Source organism: Scylla paramamosain, chromosome 2, assembly GCF_035594125.1.
Source record: "Scylla paramamosain isolate STU-SP2022 chromosome 2, ASM3559412v1, whole genome shotgun sequence".
Taxonomy (NCBI): Eukaryota; Metazoa; Arthropoda; class Malacostraca; order Decapoda; family Portunidae; genus Scylla; species Scylla paramamosain.
Window position 1 is genome coordinate 18,255,001 of NC_087152.1, and position 22,654 is coordinate 18,277,654.

Below are 22,654 nucleotides of genomic sequence, written 5' to 3' on the forward strand. Positions count from 1 at the left end.
CGCCCATCACTAACCCGGCTTCATTGGGACCTGTAGGGTGCCTAATTAGTGATTTTGTCGGATTAAAGAGAGCTTAGGTTAGAATACACTTAAACCAACAGTAAATAATCTCATCCTACCTTTAAATTACCCGTAAATCAATACAAATTGATTAATAGGTGGGGCTGTACCGATACCACTTTTTCTGCCGATACAGAAGAAATACAGAAATAACAGAAGCAGGGAGTTGATGACCCAAGAAGAGTGACGAAGCGAAACAGGTCAGAAGAAGAAGTTACTTGCTGCATAAACACCTGGCATCACTTCCTAATATACAGGAGCCATTTCAATTTGTTTTCTATATCTATTTTAAACCTGCTTAGTTTTAGCTTCAGCCATGGCTCCAGTGAATAAAAGAAATATTTATCGTTGTGTAAAGCGCAAACAATGTACATTATCCGTAAAATATAAGGTTGAACTAAAAAAAAATAAAAATTGACAGCGATGTGATTGCGCGAAGCTTGTGAGAATTATAAAGCATTGGCTCTGACAGTTTATGACATAAAGAACTATTGTTCAGTTTCTTTTGTTAATGGTATCGGCAGTACCGCAGTACCGACACTATCGGTATCGGCCAGAAATGAAGTATGAGCATTTACTTTATCGGCTGTACCGACTACTGATATTCTTTCATCTTTCCAACAAACGGTAGCGGTGGCAGATTTGTGTAGCGGCCCAGGAAACTTGAAATTACGTTAGCCGAGATTAGTGCCAGATTAATTTAGTGATTGCCGGATTAGTGATGGCCGACCTGTAGTACATGAATTTGGCAGCTTTGAAAAAAAGATTATGCATATTTATGGATGAGGATTATGGGTGGAAATAAGAAGGAATATTTCATACAGATACTGCCATATGTAAAACTTAGATCTTCTTGCAGCTTCCTGTATTTCCTTTTGTTCTGATGTATGACGTCCAAGTTTTTTGAGAATGTAAAAACAATACTATTGGTGACGCCACACAGTACAGCAATAGCACTTCGAGAACAGGTGCATTGCCACGCGGCAGACGTGTTCTAGGATTCTGACTCCTACTGAAGTAGGAAAAGATTCGTCTCCTTGAAAACGTTTCTTTTTTTTTTTTTTTTATGCGGCGCCGGTTAATACACGTTGAACTGTATCCACAGCTCTGATTCACTTAATAGGATCGCCTCTGTGTTGGCAGTTCACGATGGCACAAGCAGAACTATGATGAAGCAAATAGAACCAAACAATAAAGATAAAATAAGACAAACAGAACCAAACATCTTGATGCAATAATATTAAAAAGGAAATAAACAACAGTTATCAAATACACAAACAGAAGCATAATGGAACAAACAGCCAAACACCTTGATACAGCATTACTGAATAGTAAATGAACACTTCTTAAACAGACAAATGGAAGCACAAAGCAAGCGGAACCAAACAACTTGATGCAATAGCACACAAGGAAATAAACTTTTTTTTTTATGCAATTACTAACAGATGAAAGCGTCATCTCCCGCCAGAAATGAGCAGACCAAAGACCCACACCACACCCACTATACATCTCCATTCATACTGTATAAAAAATCCCAACTTCACCGTATATAAACCAAATACACCATATAAAACCCTATTACAAAAGCTTGCTACTACGATATAAGATTGTTTTCACCATACACCTTATCCCAACATACAACTCTCTCTCTCTCTCTCTCTCTCTCTCTCTCTCTCTCTCTCTCTCTCTCTTGTACGTACGTTTCTGGTATCAGATTATATGTGGATAAAGACAAGTTCAAGTCTATTCATATTCTTTTCCTAGAATTGTATTCATACCTTTTGTTCCCTGCTGCTTTTGTCTGCACGATATGCTAAGTATATTCTTCTTTGTCCCTGGTTTACTGCCTTTCACTTATTAGCATTCCTTATGACTTTCCCTTCATAAACATTTTCAGCAAATTCTTTTGCTTCAAGAATTACTTATATTTTTCTGTGTGTGTATGGGTTTTATTTCCTATCGAATGTTTTATTTGTATGTGATTACAGTTAGTTTTTAATTCATTTCCCACAAGAATGGACTCCTGTGTTCTCTTTCTCTCCACATGCAATCCAGCGTGTGTGGGAAGTGGATGACTGTGCAGGATGTTTTTCCATGAATATGCAATTCCTCTGCAAAAGGTGTTAACATATGAAAGCCCCACTGATGAAGCTTATATAGAAAGGGCACAGTGTGCTTATCCCTGACAAATTAAACTAGATACAATGCTACTTTTCTATAAGGCTTGTTACTTCAACAGTTAGGTAAATGTCTGAGATGGGTGTTCAATGCATTCTCAGCCTACCAAAGAGGGGGAGACAGCTGGAACATGTTCATGCATGTTCCAGTAAGTAATGCACAGGCTGGCATCCTCCCAATGGTTTTTATTTAGTTCAATGGTGACTTTTTTTCGAGTGAGGATGGTACCTTCCACCAAAATGAGTGAAGTTGAACAGCAAGCTGTGATAAAGTTTTCCGTGATTCAAGGGAAAATACCAAAGTTGATTCAAGTTGAGGACAACACTAGGGGACAATGCCCAATCCTACTCCAGTCAAATGTTGGGTTGCTTTCTTCAAGAAGGGCTGAGACTCATGTGAGGATGATCCCCGAAGTGGTGGTCCATCAAATGCAATCACTAAGGAAACTGTGGCCAATGTGGAGAGCATGGCCATGAATAATCACTGAATCTCAATGTGATACATTGCTTCTCAACTGGGAATCAGTAATGGATCTGTTGTTACCATCTTGCACAATCACCTCAACCTTTCCAAGGTGTCTGCTCGATGGTTCCAAGAATGCTGACACCTAAGCTGAAGAGGAACCAGATAATGACTTCAATGGAGATGTCAATCCTCATGAGAGAAGAGCCAGAGGGATTCATGGCCTGAATCATAACCCGGAATGAAACATGGGTTCCTCACTTTGATCCAAAAACCAAAGCCGAATCTAAGCACTGGAGGCATCTCTCGTCAGACACCACAGAAATTTGTCACAAAATCATCCTGAAAGATGACAGTGACAGTGTTCTGGGATACTGAAGGTATCTTCCTTGTGGACTTCTTGGATCATGGTCGCACCATAATGAACCATACTATGCTGATATACTGGGGAAGCTTCTGGAAGCTCTGCTTGAGAAATGCTGAGGGAGAGTATCCCAAGATGTTCTCTTGCAGGACAATGCTCCTGTGCACCAGAGCATGGTGGCCATAAACAAAGTGGTGTCCTGCAGTTTCAAATTGCTGTCCCATTACTCTTATTTCCCTAATCTGACACCTTGACATTCACCTTTTCCCACCCATGAAGAACCAGCTGTGGGATATTTCTATTGCTCATGATGGGGAGACTAAGGTCAAAGGTTTTGAAGGGATTCAACTCACCATTCTTCAATGACAGATCTTTGCAGCTGAAGATGAGACTGGAGAAGTGCATCATGGTCAAAGGTGATTATGTTGCAAATGAAAAAATGTAAGTTGAGTGAACCTTTGCTCTATTTTTGCTCCTGGGTTAGGCTGAGAACTCACTGAACACCTCTAGTATATACCAATTTGACATCACTTTTTTTTTTACTGTAAGGGCACTGGCCTAGGGGCAACAAAAGAACAAAAAATTAACCCACTGAGATCCCAGTCCCTAAAGAAACGTAAAAAAGGATCATCCAGAATTGGAAGATGTCTTGAAACCACAAGAGGTTGGCTGAAATAATGACTTTACATACAAACATTACCCACAAGCATTTTCCCATACTCTAGCCTGTGGGCCTCATGGGAGAGAAGGTGGAGGGTCACTTGCACAACATACCTGGGTCTCTTTGTATCAGAACTTGACAGCACCAATGCTACATCATATTAGATTCTATTTGTGTGTTTGTATGTGTGCACACTAAGGTACAAACATATGTAGACATCTACACAAACATAATTTCCCAACTGAAAGAAGAATGTTGTTTCCATATGGGTGGTAAATTAAAATGACTTCCAGCAAATATAAATGATTTTATCAAAGCCACTTTTACATTATTAAATATTATGCTACATTATAATAGCTCACCTACTACAGCGAGTTGTTCATCCTATAACTATATTACCATGCTGTGAGTAATACCTAAAAATATTGCTCTTTGACACTTCATAATCCACACTGAATTGCTGGTAAATTTCATAGCAACATTTTTTTTCTGGAAATAGTCTTTTTTTACCATTCACTTCCTAGATTACATAAGGATCGTTAGTGGCTATAGGATGCCACCAACTCTCTCTCTCTCTCTCTCTCTCTCTCTCTCTCTCTCTCTCTCTCTCTCTCTCTCTCTCTACCATAACCATTCACTCTCATGGAGAAAATAATTTACTTAATAAAACATTTAATTTGCCATATTAATGGTGTGCTACATAATTACTTTAAAGGAAAGAATTCTAAAACTGAGATATACACTGTTGCACTGGAGAAGGTATGAAAATTTATGGAAATTATATGGATAAACTAAAAAGATGTATATAAAGATTGTCAAATATTCTAGAAGTTAGACACAAAATTCATGTAATGTACAAGACAAGTTTTCAGTTACCCACAAACTTCTGTACAATTTCACTGAGGAGCTGGCCTCTGTACATATTCCCACCATCTAATGCTATTATGTTGCCCACAATTAAATGGAGATAGATCAGGGGGCTGTGAGAAATGTTTAAAGCCTTCCTTTGCATTTTTTTCAATCGTATTTTCAAAAACATTTTTCAGGAAGAAGTTATACCAAGCCATAGAATTTGATTCTGTGGAAAAAATTCCTTTCTGGAAACAATGTGATGAAAAATACTATAAAGACAGCATGAAGGGCTCATGTATACTAATAGCTGAACAATATAAACGTATAAATAATTCTGCATAACATTACAACCAATGTGCAAATCCCAAGATGCAGCCTATTAAAGGAACACTTGCAGCTGCATGCAGTACTGCAGCAATAGCTTGAGGGGCGGCATGAAGGATGATAGTTCAGAGAAACTTCCCTTGGCTATCGTCTCAGCATGGACGGTCAGGGCACCGCGATAATCCCCTGCTTGCACATGGCTGACTATCCTGTGCACTCCAGACACTGAGGCTGGACTTAGCTGAAAGTACAGAAATAAAAAACATTTATTAACATAGATGAGATGACAGTAAGGAAACATTCCAAGATAAAGACTACATACAATACTTCCTGAATCAGATCTGCACACCTTACCTGGTTCATTCGAAGCTTGTCATACAATAGCTCCATCTTTACTCCAATGTCTTCCAGCCGCTGCTTCATTTGCTGCAATGAGAGGAAACATGCCATCAAAACTTGTCACTGTGCACACTGAGAATTGTGGTCCAAACAAAATTATTTTCCACAGCATACCTAATTATACCAGTCGGTGATGAAGTGTCAAGATGGTATCCCATAACTCACCTGATTCTGCACAACCAACAAGCAACGGTTCTGTACTTCATTGAGGATGTCCTGAATGACTTGATGCTCTGCTGGCAGTGGCCCCTTAACTGGAGGCTCAGAAGCAGCTGCCGGGACAGTTGCCTCACCCACTGCTGCCATTGGTCCAGCTGGTGGGGATCTGAGGGCCTCTGCTCCATACTGAGGGTGCTGGAAACCCTGTTCAGGTAAGGATGAAGTATTATGTATATGAGATTTCCTAAGGTTCCAAGTCCTTTTTTCCCAAGCTTTCTTTGCTCCTTATCAATAACAGAGCATTCCTCACTGATGTAAAGACTAAAATATCTGGTTGTAACTAAATATGAGCCAAGTATGCTGCTTAAGCAAATACAAATGAGAGCAAAGAGACAGCCTCACCATAAACTGTTGTGGAGGTTCAGGCATCATTCCTCCAGGCACTGGGCACATGATGGGCTCAACTGGCTTGGCAGCTTCACCCTGTTGCTGCTGTTGCTGCTTTGCCTGGTAAGAAAAACTGATCAGTAAACACCATTTTTCACAATTTTTGCATCATGTATATTGTGTGATTTAATTACCTATCAGAATGCTAAAATCAGCAGCAGTAAGAAATAATGCAACCATGATGAAAATATGATATTGCATTAGTGATTTATACAATTATTTAGCTAATTATTTTTAGAATGTTTTGAAAAAAACATGTAGTTATATATCCTTAATCAGATTTTTATTTTGTCTGTAAAATTTATGAAGAAGTGGGGTTAGACAGAGAAGCTCTGTGATGACAGTACTTAATAACAGTTATGGATGTGCTAAGCATAGAAAAATATTCAAAGTCAATATAACAGTAGGAAGCATTAGTCTTTAGAAAGTTAAGCCAGGTACAGAATCATACATGAAAAGAAGGTGAAGAAGGATCTAAACTATTCAACACTCAATAATGCTGCTCTTTCATTAAAGACACATTCTGCAACATTATATCAGATTATCAATATTGAAAAGTAGACACACCACCTCCAATAATGTGTAAATCTATCAACTTGTTCCAGTCATAAACCTTGGGTAGGTCAATTGTTTTTTCCAGTTAATATATATATATATATATATATATATATATATATATATATATATATATATATATATATATATATATATATATATATATATATATATATATATATATATATATATATATATATATATATATATATATTATTTTGCAGGGAAACTCCAGTTTTCTTCAACTTTATTCTTTTGTTAATTGCTATGTTTTGCCTTTCTGCAGGCATCTTCAGGCTAAAAAACAATAAAAACTAAGTAAAATTTATATAAAATTCACATCAACATGGCACTGCTGATTTGAATTTCATACAGCTTTTACTTAGTGCTTATTGTTTTTTTAGCCTGAAAATGCCTGCAGAAAGATATGAAAAAGTAGCAACTGACAAAAGAATAAAGTTGAAGAAAACTTCAGTTTCCCTGCAAAACAAGCCGTCAAGAAGACCTTTACAGGATATATATATATATATATATATATATATATATATATATATATATATATATATATATATATATATATATATATATGTATGTATATTTGTATATAGTATGTCATTCACCTATGGTCATCTGCTGGTCACCCAGCCAGCCATTCCCCTGTGAAAAGAGCGCAGAATTCCTACAGACCAATCTCTGGGTAGGGCTGCGACCACTCACATACCATACACTGGAACAGCGAGGACGACCCCTCGGGTTCAGAGCTGGCCACAATAACTAAAAAATTTATCACGATAACTGATAAATAGATAATGGTAACCTTATTGGCAATAACCGATACTCAATAACTGGCGATAAGTTTATTACTCCATAACCAAAAAATCGATAAATCTAAAATTCTGATACTAGCAATAACAATATTTATATTTTTTATAAAAAAAAAAAATGGATAAATCCAAATCTTTATTTTAATTTTTATCTTAGAAAATTTTGAAAAATCTTGAAAAAATTAAAATCCAATGTTAATCATGTCTCTTCACGAATGAAAAGTACTGTTTTAAGTAAAATAGCTACGTTTGATTTTGAAAACTTAGAATTTCAACATGCCCATGTTTCAAAAACTAAAATTATTGATTATTGCTAATTTGGAACCAAAAGTGTCAGCAATATTGATGGATCAGTAATGTGGGATAACCGATAACCTAATATCGTTATCATGATAAATTGTCGTGATAATTTATCACGATAACACCCAACTAAGCTCAAGTTACATCCCACACCTACTTGCTGCTAGGTGAACAGGGACTACACATAAAGAGGTTCGCCCATTTGCCTTGCTGTCCCTGGGACTTGAACCTGGGCATTCTCAGTTGTGAGCCAAGCATGCAAACCACTACACTACATAATGTGTGTGTGTGTGTATTTACCTAGTTGTGGTGTACGGGAGGGGAGTAATCTCATAGTGTGTGTGTGTGTGTGTGTGTGTGTGTGTGTGTGTGTGTGTGTGTGTGTGTGTGTGTGTGTGTGTGTGTGTGTGTGTGTGTGTGTGTGTGTGTGTTTTGTCTAGTCTGTCACTGCCTTCCCTCTAGTGAGTGATGATAACACACTACAAACTTATACGAAGGAAGCAGAAACTAGTGTTTGCCATTGGCCTGCCAGGCTAGGGCAGAAGTCGGTGATGGTGAGACATATGAAACTTGTAATATAATGACATGAGGGTATGGGATGAGTACATCACAAAGTTAATAAAAATTAATGAAATAGTAAAGTTTAATGATATCAGTTTTCCATTTGAAGTGGGCTGATCACGAAAAAGTGGGACAAACATTAAAAAAGCAGGATGGTTTACTATAAGCGGGACAGACATTGGAAAAGTGGGACACTGGTCACTTTAGACTGGAGATTACGTCAGTTGCCCCATACAGATGAGATTAGTAATCATAAAATATAATGACATATTACAAGCCTCAGCTCAGTCTCACAGAGGACCTGCTGATTTAACACGTGGTTATTCCAGTGGTAATTTATGATTCCATTGAGACATTAATCACCAAAGGTGAAAAATCTTCTCTTCAAGACACTGTCAACTGTTCATGTTGTAAATCATCCTTAATTTCCTTTTTTTTCTTTTTTTTTTTTCCATCCCCTAAAAAATGAACTCTCAATACACTAAGTACTGCTATAGAAACACATGAAACAAAACAATTCAATATCATATGGAGAAAGTCTACTGATAAAATACAGATAAGAGAAGTGGGGGTGGTGATGGTGTAAGCAGTCAGTTTCAAGAGCTGGTTTAGTTGTCTGGCAACCAAACATGAGAGGGATATAGTGCTGTAGCCAAGCAAGTGTTGTGAGTTTGCCCAGCTTCACAGCTTCTAGATTATCAAAATCTGATGCTTCATTCCTTTTATCATTACAGGTAGGCTTTACCTGTCTTTCCACATAAATCTTTCATTATTAACATACTGTACGAGGAGCAATAATTTCCCAAGAATACAAACTAAAACAATGCAATAGTTGTTTTTTTTAAGACAGTTTGCCTTCTGGCCATGAAGCAGATAAGCATAACACAGGGTGTCATCTATAATGCGCTGAGTTGGCAAAGTTGCATACTGAGCTACTTTGCTAAATTTTTGAAACACTCAATTGTCGCCAATCATTATTTGGTGCATATAAAAACAGCAATGTAAATCCATCAACAAACACATACTTGGCTAATAAATAAATAATTTTATCAAAATAATGTAGCTTTGGTTTTTTAAATTTTTCTAAACTGTCGCCAATCATTATTTGGTGCATATAGAAACAGCAATGTAAGTCCATCAACAAACACATACTTGGCTAAAAAACAAATAATTTGATCAAAATAACGTAGCTTTGGTTTTTTAAATGTCTTGATGGGATTTCCTTAATCTGATAATTGATACAGAGATTGTACTACATATGGAAGCTCCTCGTGTATGCCAAATCTTAATCATATCACATACAATTATGGTCATTGTTACATATATTTTTTTCCCTTTTTTTTCATGAGTAAGTGACTCAAACATCTATGATTTATGTACACAGATGAGAGTTGCATTTTCCCCTATACAATGTTTTGGAGAAAATACCACTTGAACTCACTAGAGACACTGTTAAAACTAATGCCGTGTGGTCGCTGATGAACAAGGATATCTGTCCATGATTAAATCACAGTCTCGTGATGATTTGGCATGGTTGCTGTTAGCATGACTAGAGGCATCATGCTTCATGCTCGCAGTCTCCACAAACCTGCTTCAGCATCATCAACTTCTTGTCCCCAGAGTGTCCGACATGGCATCTGGACTCTCCACCCCACTGCTGGTCTTCCACACACTTCCACAACATATTGAAGTTTTAGTGCAAAGGAGTTGCTGATGGTCAAGCCAAATATATATCCAATTCCATGTCTGGCTCAACTGCTCTACACATTATACTTAACTAGCTCTAAGCAGGAAGACTGCATGCACTGTGCCTCACTATCTGGGAACACTCTTCTCTTGTTAAATCTTAAACATGATTATTTAGCTAACAGACTTTATCAATAATTATAATTCAAAAAATAATTAGACTGAATACATTATTGGAGAATACATAGTGTATGTAGAACAGTGTTAAGTAGTCCTCACTATAGATGTGTTGACCTGATATTTGCTATACTGAATTTTCAAGCATACAAACCAGGAAGTTTTCCATCCTTATTTGTAAAAATAAAATTAAAACTTTGCTATCATGTATATATGAGCATAATAGTATCATCCAAGCACTTTCTACTAGAAGAGTCATCTGTGAAATAAGGTAACAAAAATGTCACCAGCACAACAGCATTAAGGCAATGAGTTTGATAGATGTCAATGATAAAATAATTAATGGATTTTGAAATCAAACTATCAAAAACCATCCATGACAGACTATGTACAAATTCAGTGGTCACTTCAGCTGTGGGTGAACCAAGAAGGAGACTGATGTATGAAGATACAAAATCCAGATTATCATCATATGAAAAGTGATCATAAATAACACCACTATGCATAATTAGGTCTGAAAGCTATAAGTTTTACTCCATATGAGAAGAAAATTGTTTTCTCCACAGTGATACCATTCAAAACTGTGTTACCTGTGTTTGCCTGCGTTTGATGAGTAAATAATTATAATTATTTACTCATTCTGAATGTGTTACCAGGAGCTAGTTCTGGATTAGGATGCACCAATATGTGGACTGGAAACTGGGTAATAACATGGAAATTAATTATGATGCCTTTCTACTTGAAGGGATACAACAACTTACCTTGCGGGAAGCTGAAGGAGGTGGAGGGTCATTCCAGCCCCGAGGCACAGATGAGTCCAAGGCAGCCGGGGTCTTGGCTGCTAACTGAACTTGAGATTGCTGCTGCTGCTGCTGCTGCTGAGGATCTCCATACATGGTACTGTCAGTAGGAGGTGACATAGGGCTGAAGAACTGAGGTGTTGCCAATGGTGGAGCTCCGAGAGGAGTTGGAGTAACACCAGCGGATGGGGTGAAGTAAGGCGTGGGCTGGGGAGGGTTAAGCATGCCTGATGGGGTTGATGAAGTGACTGAGGAGTCTGGAATATAGCGACCAGGTCGTCCACGCCGCAGCCCTGGAAGGGGAACAAAGAGAGTGATCTCTGTCCAGTCCTTCAGTAAAAGAGAATATATGAAGCCTCTGTAACATTAATTTGCAGTTGTAGGAATACACCAAAGGTGTATTCCTTACACAACACTTACCTTAAATATGTGTCTTAAGAAATCTTTACTTACTCTACTCACATACAAGTAAAATAGAGATTTATGAAATAAATGTATGTAGTTCATTCATGGTATAGATAGGAACACTGACACTTGTCAAAACAATATCATATGAAATCTGAGTGTTACAAGCTTGAATTCACATCCCACATTATAAAGTAAGCACTTCTATCTTAAATCAAATTTAGACTTTATTTGGTGGGCTAATAAACACCATGGCAAGAACAAGGCAAAGGAATAAAACTGAGGACAAAGACAAGCACTACCAATATGGAAATGATGCATTCCTTACCTCCTGCAGGTGGAGGGCCCTGGGGTGGGACAGTGGCCACTGGGGGTGGAGCTCCATATTGGGGCTCCATGGGGGTAATCTGCAAATAAATTATTCACATCAGCCATAACCCTGACCTGCAAATAAATAACTCTCAGCCAATCTTACCTGAGACAGTGGAAGCATGTTTGCTCATTTTCTTTTCAAGTCCACCTTCTGCAACCTAAAATCCTTGCAAGACTTGTGGATGAGAGTCTGTGTAGCTTGGCAGTAGAGCAACTCATTAACTTCAGAATCAAATGGTGTGTTTGCAAGCCAGACAGAGCCTACTCATACTCATAGACTGGACTGGTAATGTAGCAAGGGGTGCCAATCTTCCCTATTTATATGAATTCAATCAATACTAAAAAATTTCTCAAAAAGGCCATAATCATGACAGCACAGAATCTTGAATATTTAAAACACTTCAGATTTTCCCAGCTAGTAATCTCTAATGAAATTTAAACAGGCCATAAATCATAACAAAGAATCTTAAACATCAGATTAAAGCATCAGATTTTTCTAGCTAGTAACCTCAACTGAAATTCAAGCAAGACAGTAAAAATAAATTATGAGATGTGGATTGTGCTAGAATCAGTGACCCACCCCTCATCAGATAGGCTGTATTTGCCTTACCTGCTGCGGCACTGGACCTGATGGGTTCATGGGGTTGTAGAAGGTGGGGTTCTGCATGGGTGCACTCAGGGGCTGAAGGGGTGGTGCACCAAACACTGATCGCTGCTGGTCTTGCACTGATGGCGTGAACTGACTTGGCTGTTTAAGGAGGCAAAAACTGAATGAATATAAATACATGATGTATAAGCAGTCTTTACCTTGCATTTGTGTTCTGTACAATAGCTATTGTGCCTATGTTGCAACTGAAAAATAAATATGTATAAAACTGCAACATGTGTGTGTGTGTGCGTGTGTGCGTGTGTGTGTGTGTGTGTGTGTGTGTGTGTGTGTGTGTGTGTGCGTGCATGCATGCGTGTGTTTACCTAGTTGTATTGTACAGGGCACGAGCCAAGACTCATTTTGACCTTTTTCCATAACTATATTTATCCTGTTTCTCTTTAAACATGTGTACACTGTTTGCCACAACCACCTCTTCCTTCAAATCATTCCAGGTTTCAATAGTTCGATACAGGAAGCTCCTTAATGTCACTCGAACATCTATTCTTTACTTTCTTCCCATGCCCCCTCATCTGTCTCTCTCCCTCCTCCATCTGTGGTACCAAGTCATTCCTGTCTATTCTTTCAATATTGTTTACTAGTTTGTACACTGTTATCAGGTCTCCTCTTTCTCTTCTCTTGTAGAATTGGTAATCCCATCTCTTCAAGTCTTTCTTCATAGTTTAAGTCTTTCAATTCTGGTACCATCTTTGTCACTCACCCTCTGTATTTTCCTGTTTCCATATACAAATATATATATTTTTTTTTTATGTGGAGCCCAAACTACTGCTGCGTATTCCACTCTAGGTTGTATCATGCTTGTTATAATTTTCTTCATCATTTCTTTATCTAAATAGTTAAATGCCACCCTAATGTATGTATGTAGAGCCAAATATTCCATTTATGTGTCTTTCAGATGATAATGTGTCCTGGGTCATTACTTCCAAATCTTTTTCTTCATTACGTTTCGTTATTATTTTCCTACCATTTTGTAATTCCACGAAGATATCTTTCTACTTTTTCCTATTTCCAACGTGTGTCATTTTCTGGCATTAAATTCTAGTTTCCATCTTTGGTTCCATGCATGTATCTTGCCAATATCTTTTTGTAACTCCTTGCAGTCATTTTCATCCTTTATTGTTTACATTATTTCTGCATCATCAATAAAGAGGTTTATATAACTATTTAGATCCTCTGTCATATCATTTACATACATCTGAAACATAACAGGTGCCAACACAGATCCTTGTGGTACCCCACTTGTCACTTTGCGCGAACTTGAATTAGTGTCTCTGATTACTGTTCTCATTTTCCTCCCTTGTAAATAATCATCCATCCATCTCAATGTTGCTTCCTTTAGCCTTCCTTCATTCTCTAACTTCCACATAAGGCTTTTGTGGGGAACTTTATCGAATGCCTTTTTGAGATCCAGGTACACCACATCAACCCATCCGTCCCTCTCTTGCACTCCATTTATTACTCTTGTATAAAAGCTCAGTAGATTTGTGACACAGGATCTCCCTTTCCTGAATCCAAATTGCTTTTCTGTAATTATCTTTTCATCTAAATATTGCACCCATCTATCTTTAATTACTATTTCACAAAGCTTGCTTACAATACTTGTTAGTGAAACTGGTCTGTAATTTAATGGTTCCATTTTATTTCCCCCTTTGTATATTGGCACTATCTTAGCTCTTTTCCATTCCCCTGGTACTTTTCTTTCTCTCAACAAGCTGTTAATTATATACCATATTAGTTCCTCCATTTGTTCTCTGCATTCTTTTAATATCCATTCATTAACTTGATCTAGTCCCATAGCTTTTCTAGCATCCAGCTCTTCTGTCAGTTTCTTGATTTATTGTCTCTTTACTTGTATCTCCTGTATTCCCTCATTCTGTGATGCCACTTATGGTGCCACAAAATTGGTTTCCTTTGTAAACACAGACTGAAAACTCTCATTCATTAGTTCACTCATCTCCTCAGTAGTTTCATAAATTCTTCCTTCTCTTTTTAACTTGTTTGTCATCCCTATCTTTCACTTTTCCATTTACATATCTGTAAAAGAGTTTAGGCTCTTCCTTGCATTTTCTATGTCACTTTCAAAATTTCTTTTTTCTTCTCTTCTTATTATAACATTCATTCCTTGCATTTCTGTATTCTTCCCTAGTATTTCTGTTCAGATTTCTCATTATTTTCCTCCATGCCATGTCCTTTTTTTTTTTTTTTGCTTATACACACCTTGCATTATACTATTCATGCTTCTCAATTTTCACTTTATAACTTGGTACAAACTATTGCACCCACCTCTCTCAAAAATCTCATTTTCTTGCACTACTTTACCTTCAAATAGCTCTTTTCTGCCAATTTTTCCATAAAATTTATTAAGCTCTGCAAAGTTTGCCTTATCATAATTCTGTCTCTCATTTCTAAATTGTTCATTAATTGTTCATTCCTGTTTCCTCCTGTAGTACTATTTCTAATGTCACATGATCACTTCTTCCCACTGGACTCAGACAATGTATATTTGGTCTACTTTCTGAAGTATTTGTAAACACCAAATCCAACTGTGATGGTTTTTCTTCTCTGCATCTAGTAGGTTCATTCACCAACTGTCTCAATGTATTCACCATCATGGTTTGCATAAGTTCTTCACTCCATGTCCCATTTTCTTTCACTTCCTCCCAGTTAATTCCTTTAGTGTTGAAGTTGCCTACTAAGAGCACTTTGTTACTTTTCCTTATCATTTCCTCTAGGCTATTTCTTGTTTCTAGTTGCATAGTTTTATATATATTGGTCTCCCATGCATTAGTTTTTGGTGGTATGTACACCACAATAACTTTCCTTTTTTCACTTTCTTTGATCTTAATCACAAGTCAAAGTCTCTGCCATTCCATCACCATATTCCACTTCAACAACAATATCTTTTACCAATATCATCACTCCTCCTCCCTTTCCTTTTCTGTCTCTCCTCCACATGCTATAACCTCCCTTTGCAAATCTCATTTTTATTTTCTCTTAGTTTGGTTTCTGTTAAATATACCACATCTGGTTTATTGTTCTTTAGGTAGTCTTTAAGTTCCAATAGGCTTGACACCAAGTCATCTATGTTTGTATGCACAATTTTTAAGCTTCCACTTGGTGATCTTCTGTGGTATCTTTGTGCCACCATTTCCTCACTTTCATGTCCATAACTTTCCAAATTAATCTCCTCACTTGCTCCTGTGTTCTCTCCTCACTTTTTGACTGGGCCTCTACTATCAACTCTTTCAGTTTACTTCTCTTCTGCGTTCATGTCTCTTTTTATCCATATTCCCCTCATTCCTTCTACTTTTGCCGATTTTCCTGTTCTTTGTAACACATGTTCCGCTGCTGTTTGTGAAATGAATCTTATTTTCATTGGTCTTGTTTCACTTACATTGTACTTTCCAATCCTATAAACCTCATCAATTTGTTCAACTATTTCCTCTCCTTCACTCGCCACTTCTGCTATAATTTCCTTAGCCCTTTTTGCCTCTTCTTTCTCTCTGGTTATTTTCATGGGTAGGTTCTTCTCCTTGACCCCAAATACCACTACACACACATCTTTCTCTGCACAGCATCTTTCACAAGATTATTTTTTCCTTTATTATTTTAATCACTTGTGTTTGCATGTCCTTACTGTGTTCCTGTTGCTGTTGCCTTATCTCTTCCATATCCACCTTTTGTTGTTGTTCACTCTCTTCTTTCCAACTTTTGATTTCCTCTGTCACTAACTATTTTACTTTTCCAACCTTAGTCTCTCTCTCTTGTAAAGCTTTCTTTAACTCCTCATTATCTCTCTAGGGTTTGATTTCCTCACAGTATTTCTTGTTTAAGTCCACTATATTTGTTACCTCTTCTCTCAGTTCTTTGTTTTCTTTTCTCTTCCCATTTCCCTCTTCTTCATCTCTATTATATCATTTGATATCTCTCTCTTCCTTCCACATCTTTACTATCATTGCAAAGTTACATATAACTTCTCATATTTTCAAATTTTCTTCTTCAATTTTCCACATTCGTTTATTTCTATGAGCTACACTGAGGTCCTCATCCTTCAAAAACATTTACCATGCCAGCTGCCATCTTCCCTGTTGATATCACTGACAATGTTTACCTTTCACTACTCTCCCATTTCACCCTTTCAGCCACTTCCTGATTTACACTTCACTTCCCCTGCACTCACATCACACAGTTCCCTACTGTGGAGACAGGACTCAAGCTCAGCTCCCCCCTGTACAACCAAAACCTAGGTAAATCCTTGGAGTTGCTGTGGAAGGATCCAATCTGCTGGGCGGTGCGCATGTGTGTGTGTGTGTGTGTGTGTGTGTGTGTGTGTGTGTGTGTGTGTGTGTGTGTGTGTGTGTGTGTGTGTGTGTGTGTGTGTGTGTGTGTGTGTGTGTGAACAAAAGTTTCCTACACTTTAACAGAAAACTAAAATTCTAGGATTTCAAATGTTTCAAGACTGGACACTCAAAAGTCACATCTACAGTCTATGGAAATTTGAAACTTTATAGAGGATATCAGGAGCCCAACAAACTTTTTAAGAAATTAGGCATTTCAAGGTATGGTGCAAACTGAGGAAGTTGGCAAGTTAATACACTAGTGATGACTACTACTACTACTACCTCTATCTATGTGCTCAAATATATCCATAACATAAGCCACCAGTAACTTAAGCCACCTTACTACAACTGCATTACACAGCATCAGTGAAGATAATAAGTGTGAAAAACTACCTGCACTGATGAGACTTGTGCCTCATAAATTCTTGGTTGTTTCTACAGCCTTTGCTCTATTTCATCATCATCACTTTATTTAATCAGTAAATCATTGCTTATTTCAACACACCCTACTCTATATCATCAACACTGTCACTTTGTTTGATGTCCTAATTTTCCCTTTCAGGGTTGGACAGCTTATGAATCTCTCCCACTTCTTTGTGGTTGTACCCTCTGCTCTTTTCCTAGCCTGTACTGGATTGTGAAATGAAAGTGCCAAACTATTTAATGACTCTGCCACTGAATTAATTTCCTGGATGGACAGTCTCTATGATGTCACTTATGAGGTATACATAATTTTAAAACCAGGCTTGTGTCATGGTTCTTTCAAACCTATGATATATCACATGTACATTACAATTATTATAGTAACTACTGATTAATAAGAGTATTTATGTAACAGTAATTATAAATTAATAAACTCATGCACATGTATCAACACAGTGGTTAAGGTATTACACCTCAGACAGAGATGGTGTCACAACACAAAAGTGCAAACTCACTAAGAAAATATAAAGCACTGAGAGGTCACTAAGAGTGAAAGTAATATGCATAAGCAAATTACAAGCTACATTAAAATTCTGCCATTCTTTATTTGTACTAAAAGCAACATAGTAGATGGGACTTTTTGTTGTGATTAGATCTCCAAAAAAAGTTACTTGTGTGAACCATTACTAACAGAAATCATGCTTCATTCCAGAGAAGCACTCTCATCATTACATAAATAATGCAGGCCCTCTTTCTTGCTGCGTTTCCCCTGTCTTCCCTGCCTAAGGAATGTAAGAGTAAAACAGGTTTGGACAGCAGCCAGTCTCTTAGTGTGGCAAAAGGCTATTTGGTCGACATAAATAAGTAAAAATAAATAAACAAATAAAAAAAATAACAAACACGACTAAACTAAACAATATGAGTCTTCAGCAAATTGTGTGGCATCAAGATTCATTGCATATCATATAGAAAGATATACACTAATACAGTGAGAGTCCACCATCCAACCACTGGCATTCACAGAGTGCAAGATTCAATATTCTGCAGATCTTTCTATTACTGATATGCTTTATTATATTCAAGACACCTGCAGAAGTGAAGACATGTTTTTCATCAATACATAATTAAATGAAGGTGTTGAAACTGACACTTAAGAACTTTACATAACTTACTAAGTCCAATTTTTTTCAAAGCAATCTAATTGCCACAAAATTAAAGCAAAGAAACTATCTCCATTTCAACTTCATTTCAGTAGAGCTCAGAGAGATAAACATGCAGCTAACAAGTCCCATTTATAGCAAAGCACTTCAGTGAGTATCTGGCAAGACTCCTCTGTGTCCCTAGCACTCATCAGTGTGCACAAGCCAGCCCTCAAGCACTACCAGTACCACTCACCAAGAAATTCACAGCTGCAGAAGGCTGCTGCACCTCAGTGGTAAGCCAGGAAAATATATCTTATTGAGCTTAGTCTATTCTATGTACACATAAACATCATCAGTGCATATCAGTACATTATATGAAATTGCTTAAATATAAGTAAGCTCTCATATTTGACAGTTTTTTGGTTATTTCCATTCTAGAGGCAATGTCACTCCAGTAAAGATAGTGGAATCCTGTCAACAACACCAGTAACTGTTATCGCCTCTCCCCCAGTCATATGACAGTGCCTTGAAGAGCAGTTCTACTAGTTGCACTGTGGTTTACTACAATGCCACATGAAGGTAACCATACTTCTTTAAAGGATCATTTCTAAGTCTCAGTAATTTCAAATGATTGACTTATCTAACCATAGGCCAGATGGTAAAAAGAAAAAAAAGTGGGGCTCACAAACATACATACATATATCTGTTAGTAATCTATATAATTCTACACTTCCATAAGATATCAGTATACTCTATGAAAAGATACATGACCTCTAACATAACTGACCAGTCATGTACCAAGAGTATCAAGCTACAGATCCTGTACAAGAACCAATTACAAGATGTTAATTCCCACTGTCTAACTTTAATACTTAACCAGGAAAAACTGTGGCACTTCCACCTTGGGATGAAGCCAGAGTCGCTTAACACTCCAATGATAGTCACTGCTGTATGCCATGGATACACTCTTAGTGTTGAGCAAAAAATTGAATGATTACTATTACATATTGCTGCTTCTGTCATCCACCACATGCAACAATTTTGATGACTAATGCCTTAATAAATACTAAAAATTAGGAATTATTCTTTGAGATCATGTTAATCACCACATTCTGAATACAGAAAATAAGCAGTTCATATTCAACAAGTAAGTCAAAGATAACGTAACTACCCTAGGAAATTGAACCAAGTCAGTGCTAACACGGATCATTATACAAGAGCACACCTATTCCTGCTCTTCATATCCACACTTCCTGTTGCTATTCCTAAGGACAAGGGGAAAAAATCATATAATGCCAAAGGGAAACTTGAAAAGAGCAACACACCACTACATAGAGAAAATTCTCTTGAAATAACAAATCAGTACAGTTTCAGGAAATCATACCTGCAATTCAAACACTCATGACAATACCACGGACATTAACACTGCCCTCTTCATTCAGTAATGCTTGCTTAATTCATTCCAAAATATTGTCACTAAGAAGTGCAGAGCTCACCTGTTGCTGGCCATAAGCATGTGGGGTGGAGGTGCGCCTCTGGTTTGTTTGATGGGGTGTGGCAGGGGTGGCTGTGCTGGTCCCTGTGGGGTAACCAAGAGCTCTGTAGAGGCGGTCTCTCAAAGCAGCCATTTCACCCTGGAGTGGTTACAGAAGTGACACTTAAGTAAAACATATTGTCTTTACAGAGTACAACTAAAAGTTTACTGTCATTGCTTTTCAATGTTTGTAACTCCTTTCTGAAAAACCATATATTCCCAAATGGTAGGCATATTTCTATTAGTAAGTATTTCACATTTAAAGTATCATTCTGCTGTGCAAGAAATTAATTTTGCTGCTTTAATGATTAAACAAAATGTATATAGTCATTTGCATTTTCAGCTTTTATTATGCTACACTGATCAAAAATAAATTTGTGATCACACCTTTATATCAATACATGTTATGCAAACAGATTACCATAAACAGGATGCCAGTGCTTATGCAAATGAAGTTCAAGAAATAGCAAAACTGCACAATGCCTTGAAATAAAACCTGTTTCTTTAGCAAATGTAACACTACACACCAATCCTGCTCCCTATTTTTTATAATGGTATTTCAAGCATTATCAAGAGGCTATACTGAGGCCTCCTTAATGTACACAATTTAGTTCAGATTGTCAATCCAGTGTATTGTGTATAGTGATTATGTTCACAAAAGTTATTCAATAAGTGCAGTGACTGCTAACTAACCTGAGTGGCTGAGTTGAGATAGGAGACTGCTGTCCTCAGTACTCCCTGTGCAGCAAGGAGGGAAGCATACTGGCAGAGCAGAGAGCTGACTGTGCTGCCCTCACTCAGATTGACTGAGTGGCCTGCACAGGACAGTGACCGCTGCAGACCCATGATGATCTCCACCAGATCCTGCAAAACCCACCAAACAAATTAGGCATCTGCATCTTCCTTTTTTTTCTTTTTTTATGTAGGAAGAACACTGGCCAAGGGCAACAAAAATCAGATTAAAAAAAAGCCCACTAAGATGCCAGTCGCAGAAAAGGGTCCAAAGTGGTAGTCAAAAACTGAAGGATAAGTGTCTTGAAACCTCCCTCTTGAAGGAATTTGAGTCATTGGAAGGTGGAAATACAGAAACAGGCAGGGAATTCCAGAGTTTACCAGAGAAAGGGATGAATGATTGAGACTACTGTCCACCTCTTGCATTAGAGAGGTGGACAGAATAGGGGTGAGAGAAAGAAGAAAGTCCTGTGCAGCGAGGCCACAGGAGGAGGGGAGGCATGCAGATAGCAAGATCAGAAGAGCAGTTAGCATGAAACAGTGGTAGGAGACAGCTAGAGATGCAACATTGCGACAATGAGAGAGGCTGAAGACAGTCAGTTAGAGGAGAGGAGTTGATGAGATGAAAAGCTTTTGATTCCACCCTGTCTAGAAGAGCAGTATTAGTGGAAGCCCCCCAGACATGTGAGGCATACTCCATACATGGACAGATAAGGCCCCTGTACAGAGTTAGCAGCTGGGGGGGATGAGAAAAACTGACAGACGTCTCAGAACACCTAACTTCATAGAAGTTGTTTTAGCTAGAGATGAAATGTAAAGTTTCCAGTTCAGATTATAAGTAAAGGACAGACCGAGGATGTTCAGTGTAGAAGAGGGGGACAGTTGAGTGTCATTGAAGAAGAGGGGATAGTTGTCTGGAAGGCTGTGTTGAGTTGATAGATGGAGGAATTGAGTTTTTGAGGCATTGAACAATACCAAGTTTGCTTTGCCCCAATCAGAAATTCTAGAAAGATCAGAAGTCAGGCATTCTGTGGCTTCTCTGAAATGTTTACTTCCTGAAGGGTTGGACATCTACGAAAAGACGTGGAAAATTGCAGGGTGGTATCATAAACATAGGAGTGGATAGGACGAGAAGTTTGCTTTAGAAGATCATTCATGAATAATAAGAAGAGGGTGGGTGACAGGACAGAACCCTGAGGAACACCACTGTTAATATATTTAGAAGAAAAACAGTGACCGCCTACCACAGCAGCAATAGATAGAACAGTCAGAAAGGAAACTTGAGATAAAGTTACAGAGAAAAGGATAGAAGCCGTAGGAGGGTAGTTAGGAAAACAAAGCTTTGTGCCAGACTCTATCAAAAGCTTTTGGTATATCCAAGGCAACAACAAAAGTTTCACCAAAATCTCTAAAAGAGGATGATGACCAAGACTCAGTAAGGAAAGCCAGAAGATCACCAGTAGAGCAGCCTTCATGGAACCCATACTGGTGATCAGATAGAAGGTTGTGAAGTGATAGATGTTTAAGAATCTTCCTGTTGACAATATATTAAAAAACTTTAGACAGGCAGGATATTAAAGCAATAGGACAGTAGTTTGAGCGATTAGAACGGTCACCCTTTTTAGGAATGTGCTGAATGTAGGTCAACTTCCAGCAAGAAGGAAAGGTAGATGTTGACAGACAGAGTTGAAAGAGTTTGACAACTGCAAGCACAGAGGCACAATTTTGAAGAACAATAGGAGGGACCCCATCAGGTCTATAAACCTTCCAAGGGTTTAGGCCAGTGAAGACATGGAAAACATCATTACGAAGAATTTTAATAGGTAGCATGAAGTAGTCAGAGGGTGGAGAGGGAGGAACAAGCCCTGAATCGTCCAAGGTAGAGTGTTTTAGCAAAGGTTTGAACGAAGAGTTCAGCTTTAGAGAGAGATGTGATAGCAATGGTGCCATCTGGTTGAAATAAAGAAGGGAAAGAAGAAGCAAAATTACTGAAGATATTTTTGGCTAGATGCCAGAAGTCACGAGGGGAGTTAGATCTTGAAAGATTTTGACACTTTCTGTTAATGATAGAGTTTTTGGCTAGTTGGAGAACAAACTTGGCATGGTTGCAGGCAGAAATATAAAGTGCACGAGATTCTAGTGATGGAAGGCTTGAGTACCTTTTGTGGGCCACCTCTCTATCATGTACAGCACAAGAACAAGCTGTGTTAAACCAAGGTTTGGAAGGTTT

At 37.9% G+C, this 22,654-nt stretch overlaps 1 protein-coding gene across 9 annotated transcripts in view; it reads right to left on the minus strand.

Annotated features, from left to right (window-relative positions):
* Positions 1-4,017: 4,017 nt before the first annotated feature.
* Positions 4,018-22,654, minus strand: part of LOC135111334 (protein transport protein Sec31A-like) — a 36,997-nt gene continuing 18,360 nt past the window's right edge. For 3 of the 9 annotated variants that reach the window (XM_064024553.1, XM_064024554.1, XM_064024555.1), the window contains exons 15-25: positions 20,386-20,556; positions 19,655-19,792; positions 19,036-19,125; positions 12,197-12,334; positions 11,543-11,621; positions 10,771-11,102; positions 9,735-9,818; positions 5,862-5,966; positions 5,466-5,663; positions 5,256-5,327; positions 4,018-5,142 (exon numbers count right to left, since the gene is read on the minus strand). In XM_064024553.1, coding sequence (XP_063880623.1) covers positions 4,957-5,142; positions 5,256-5,327; positions 5,466-5,663; positions 5,862-5,966; positions 9,735-9,818; positions 10,771-11,102; positions 11,543-11,621; positions 12,197-12,334; positions 19,036-19,125; positions 19,655-19,792; positions 20,386-20,556 — 1,593 coding nt within the window. In that variant the 3' untranslated portion in view covers positions 4,018-4,956. Of the gene's footprint in view, positions 5,143-5,255; positions 5,328-5,465; positions 5,664-5,861; positions 5,967-9,734; positions 9,819-10,770; positions 11,103-11,542; positions 11,622-12,196; positions 12,335-18,411; positions 18,439-19,035; positions 19,126-19,654; positions 19,793-20,385; positions 20,557-22,654 lie in introns of all 9 variants that reach the window. The other 6 variants (XM_064024558.1, XM_064024577.1, XM_064024568.1 and 3 more) reach the window with 6 other exon arrangements.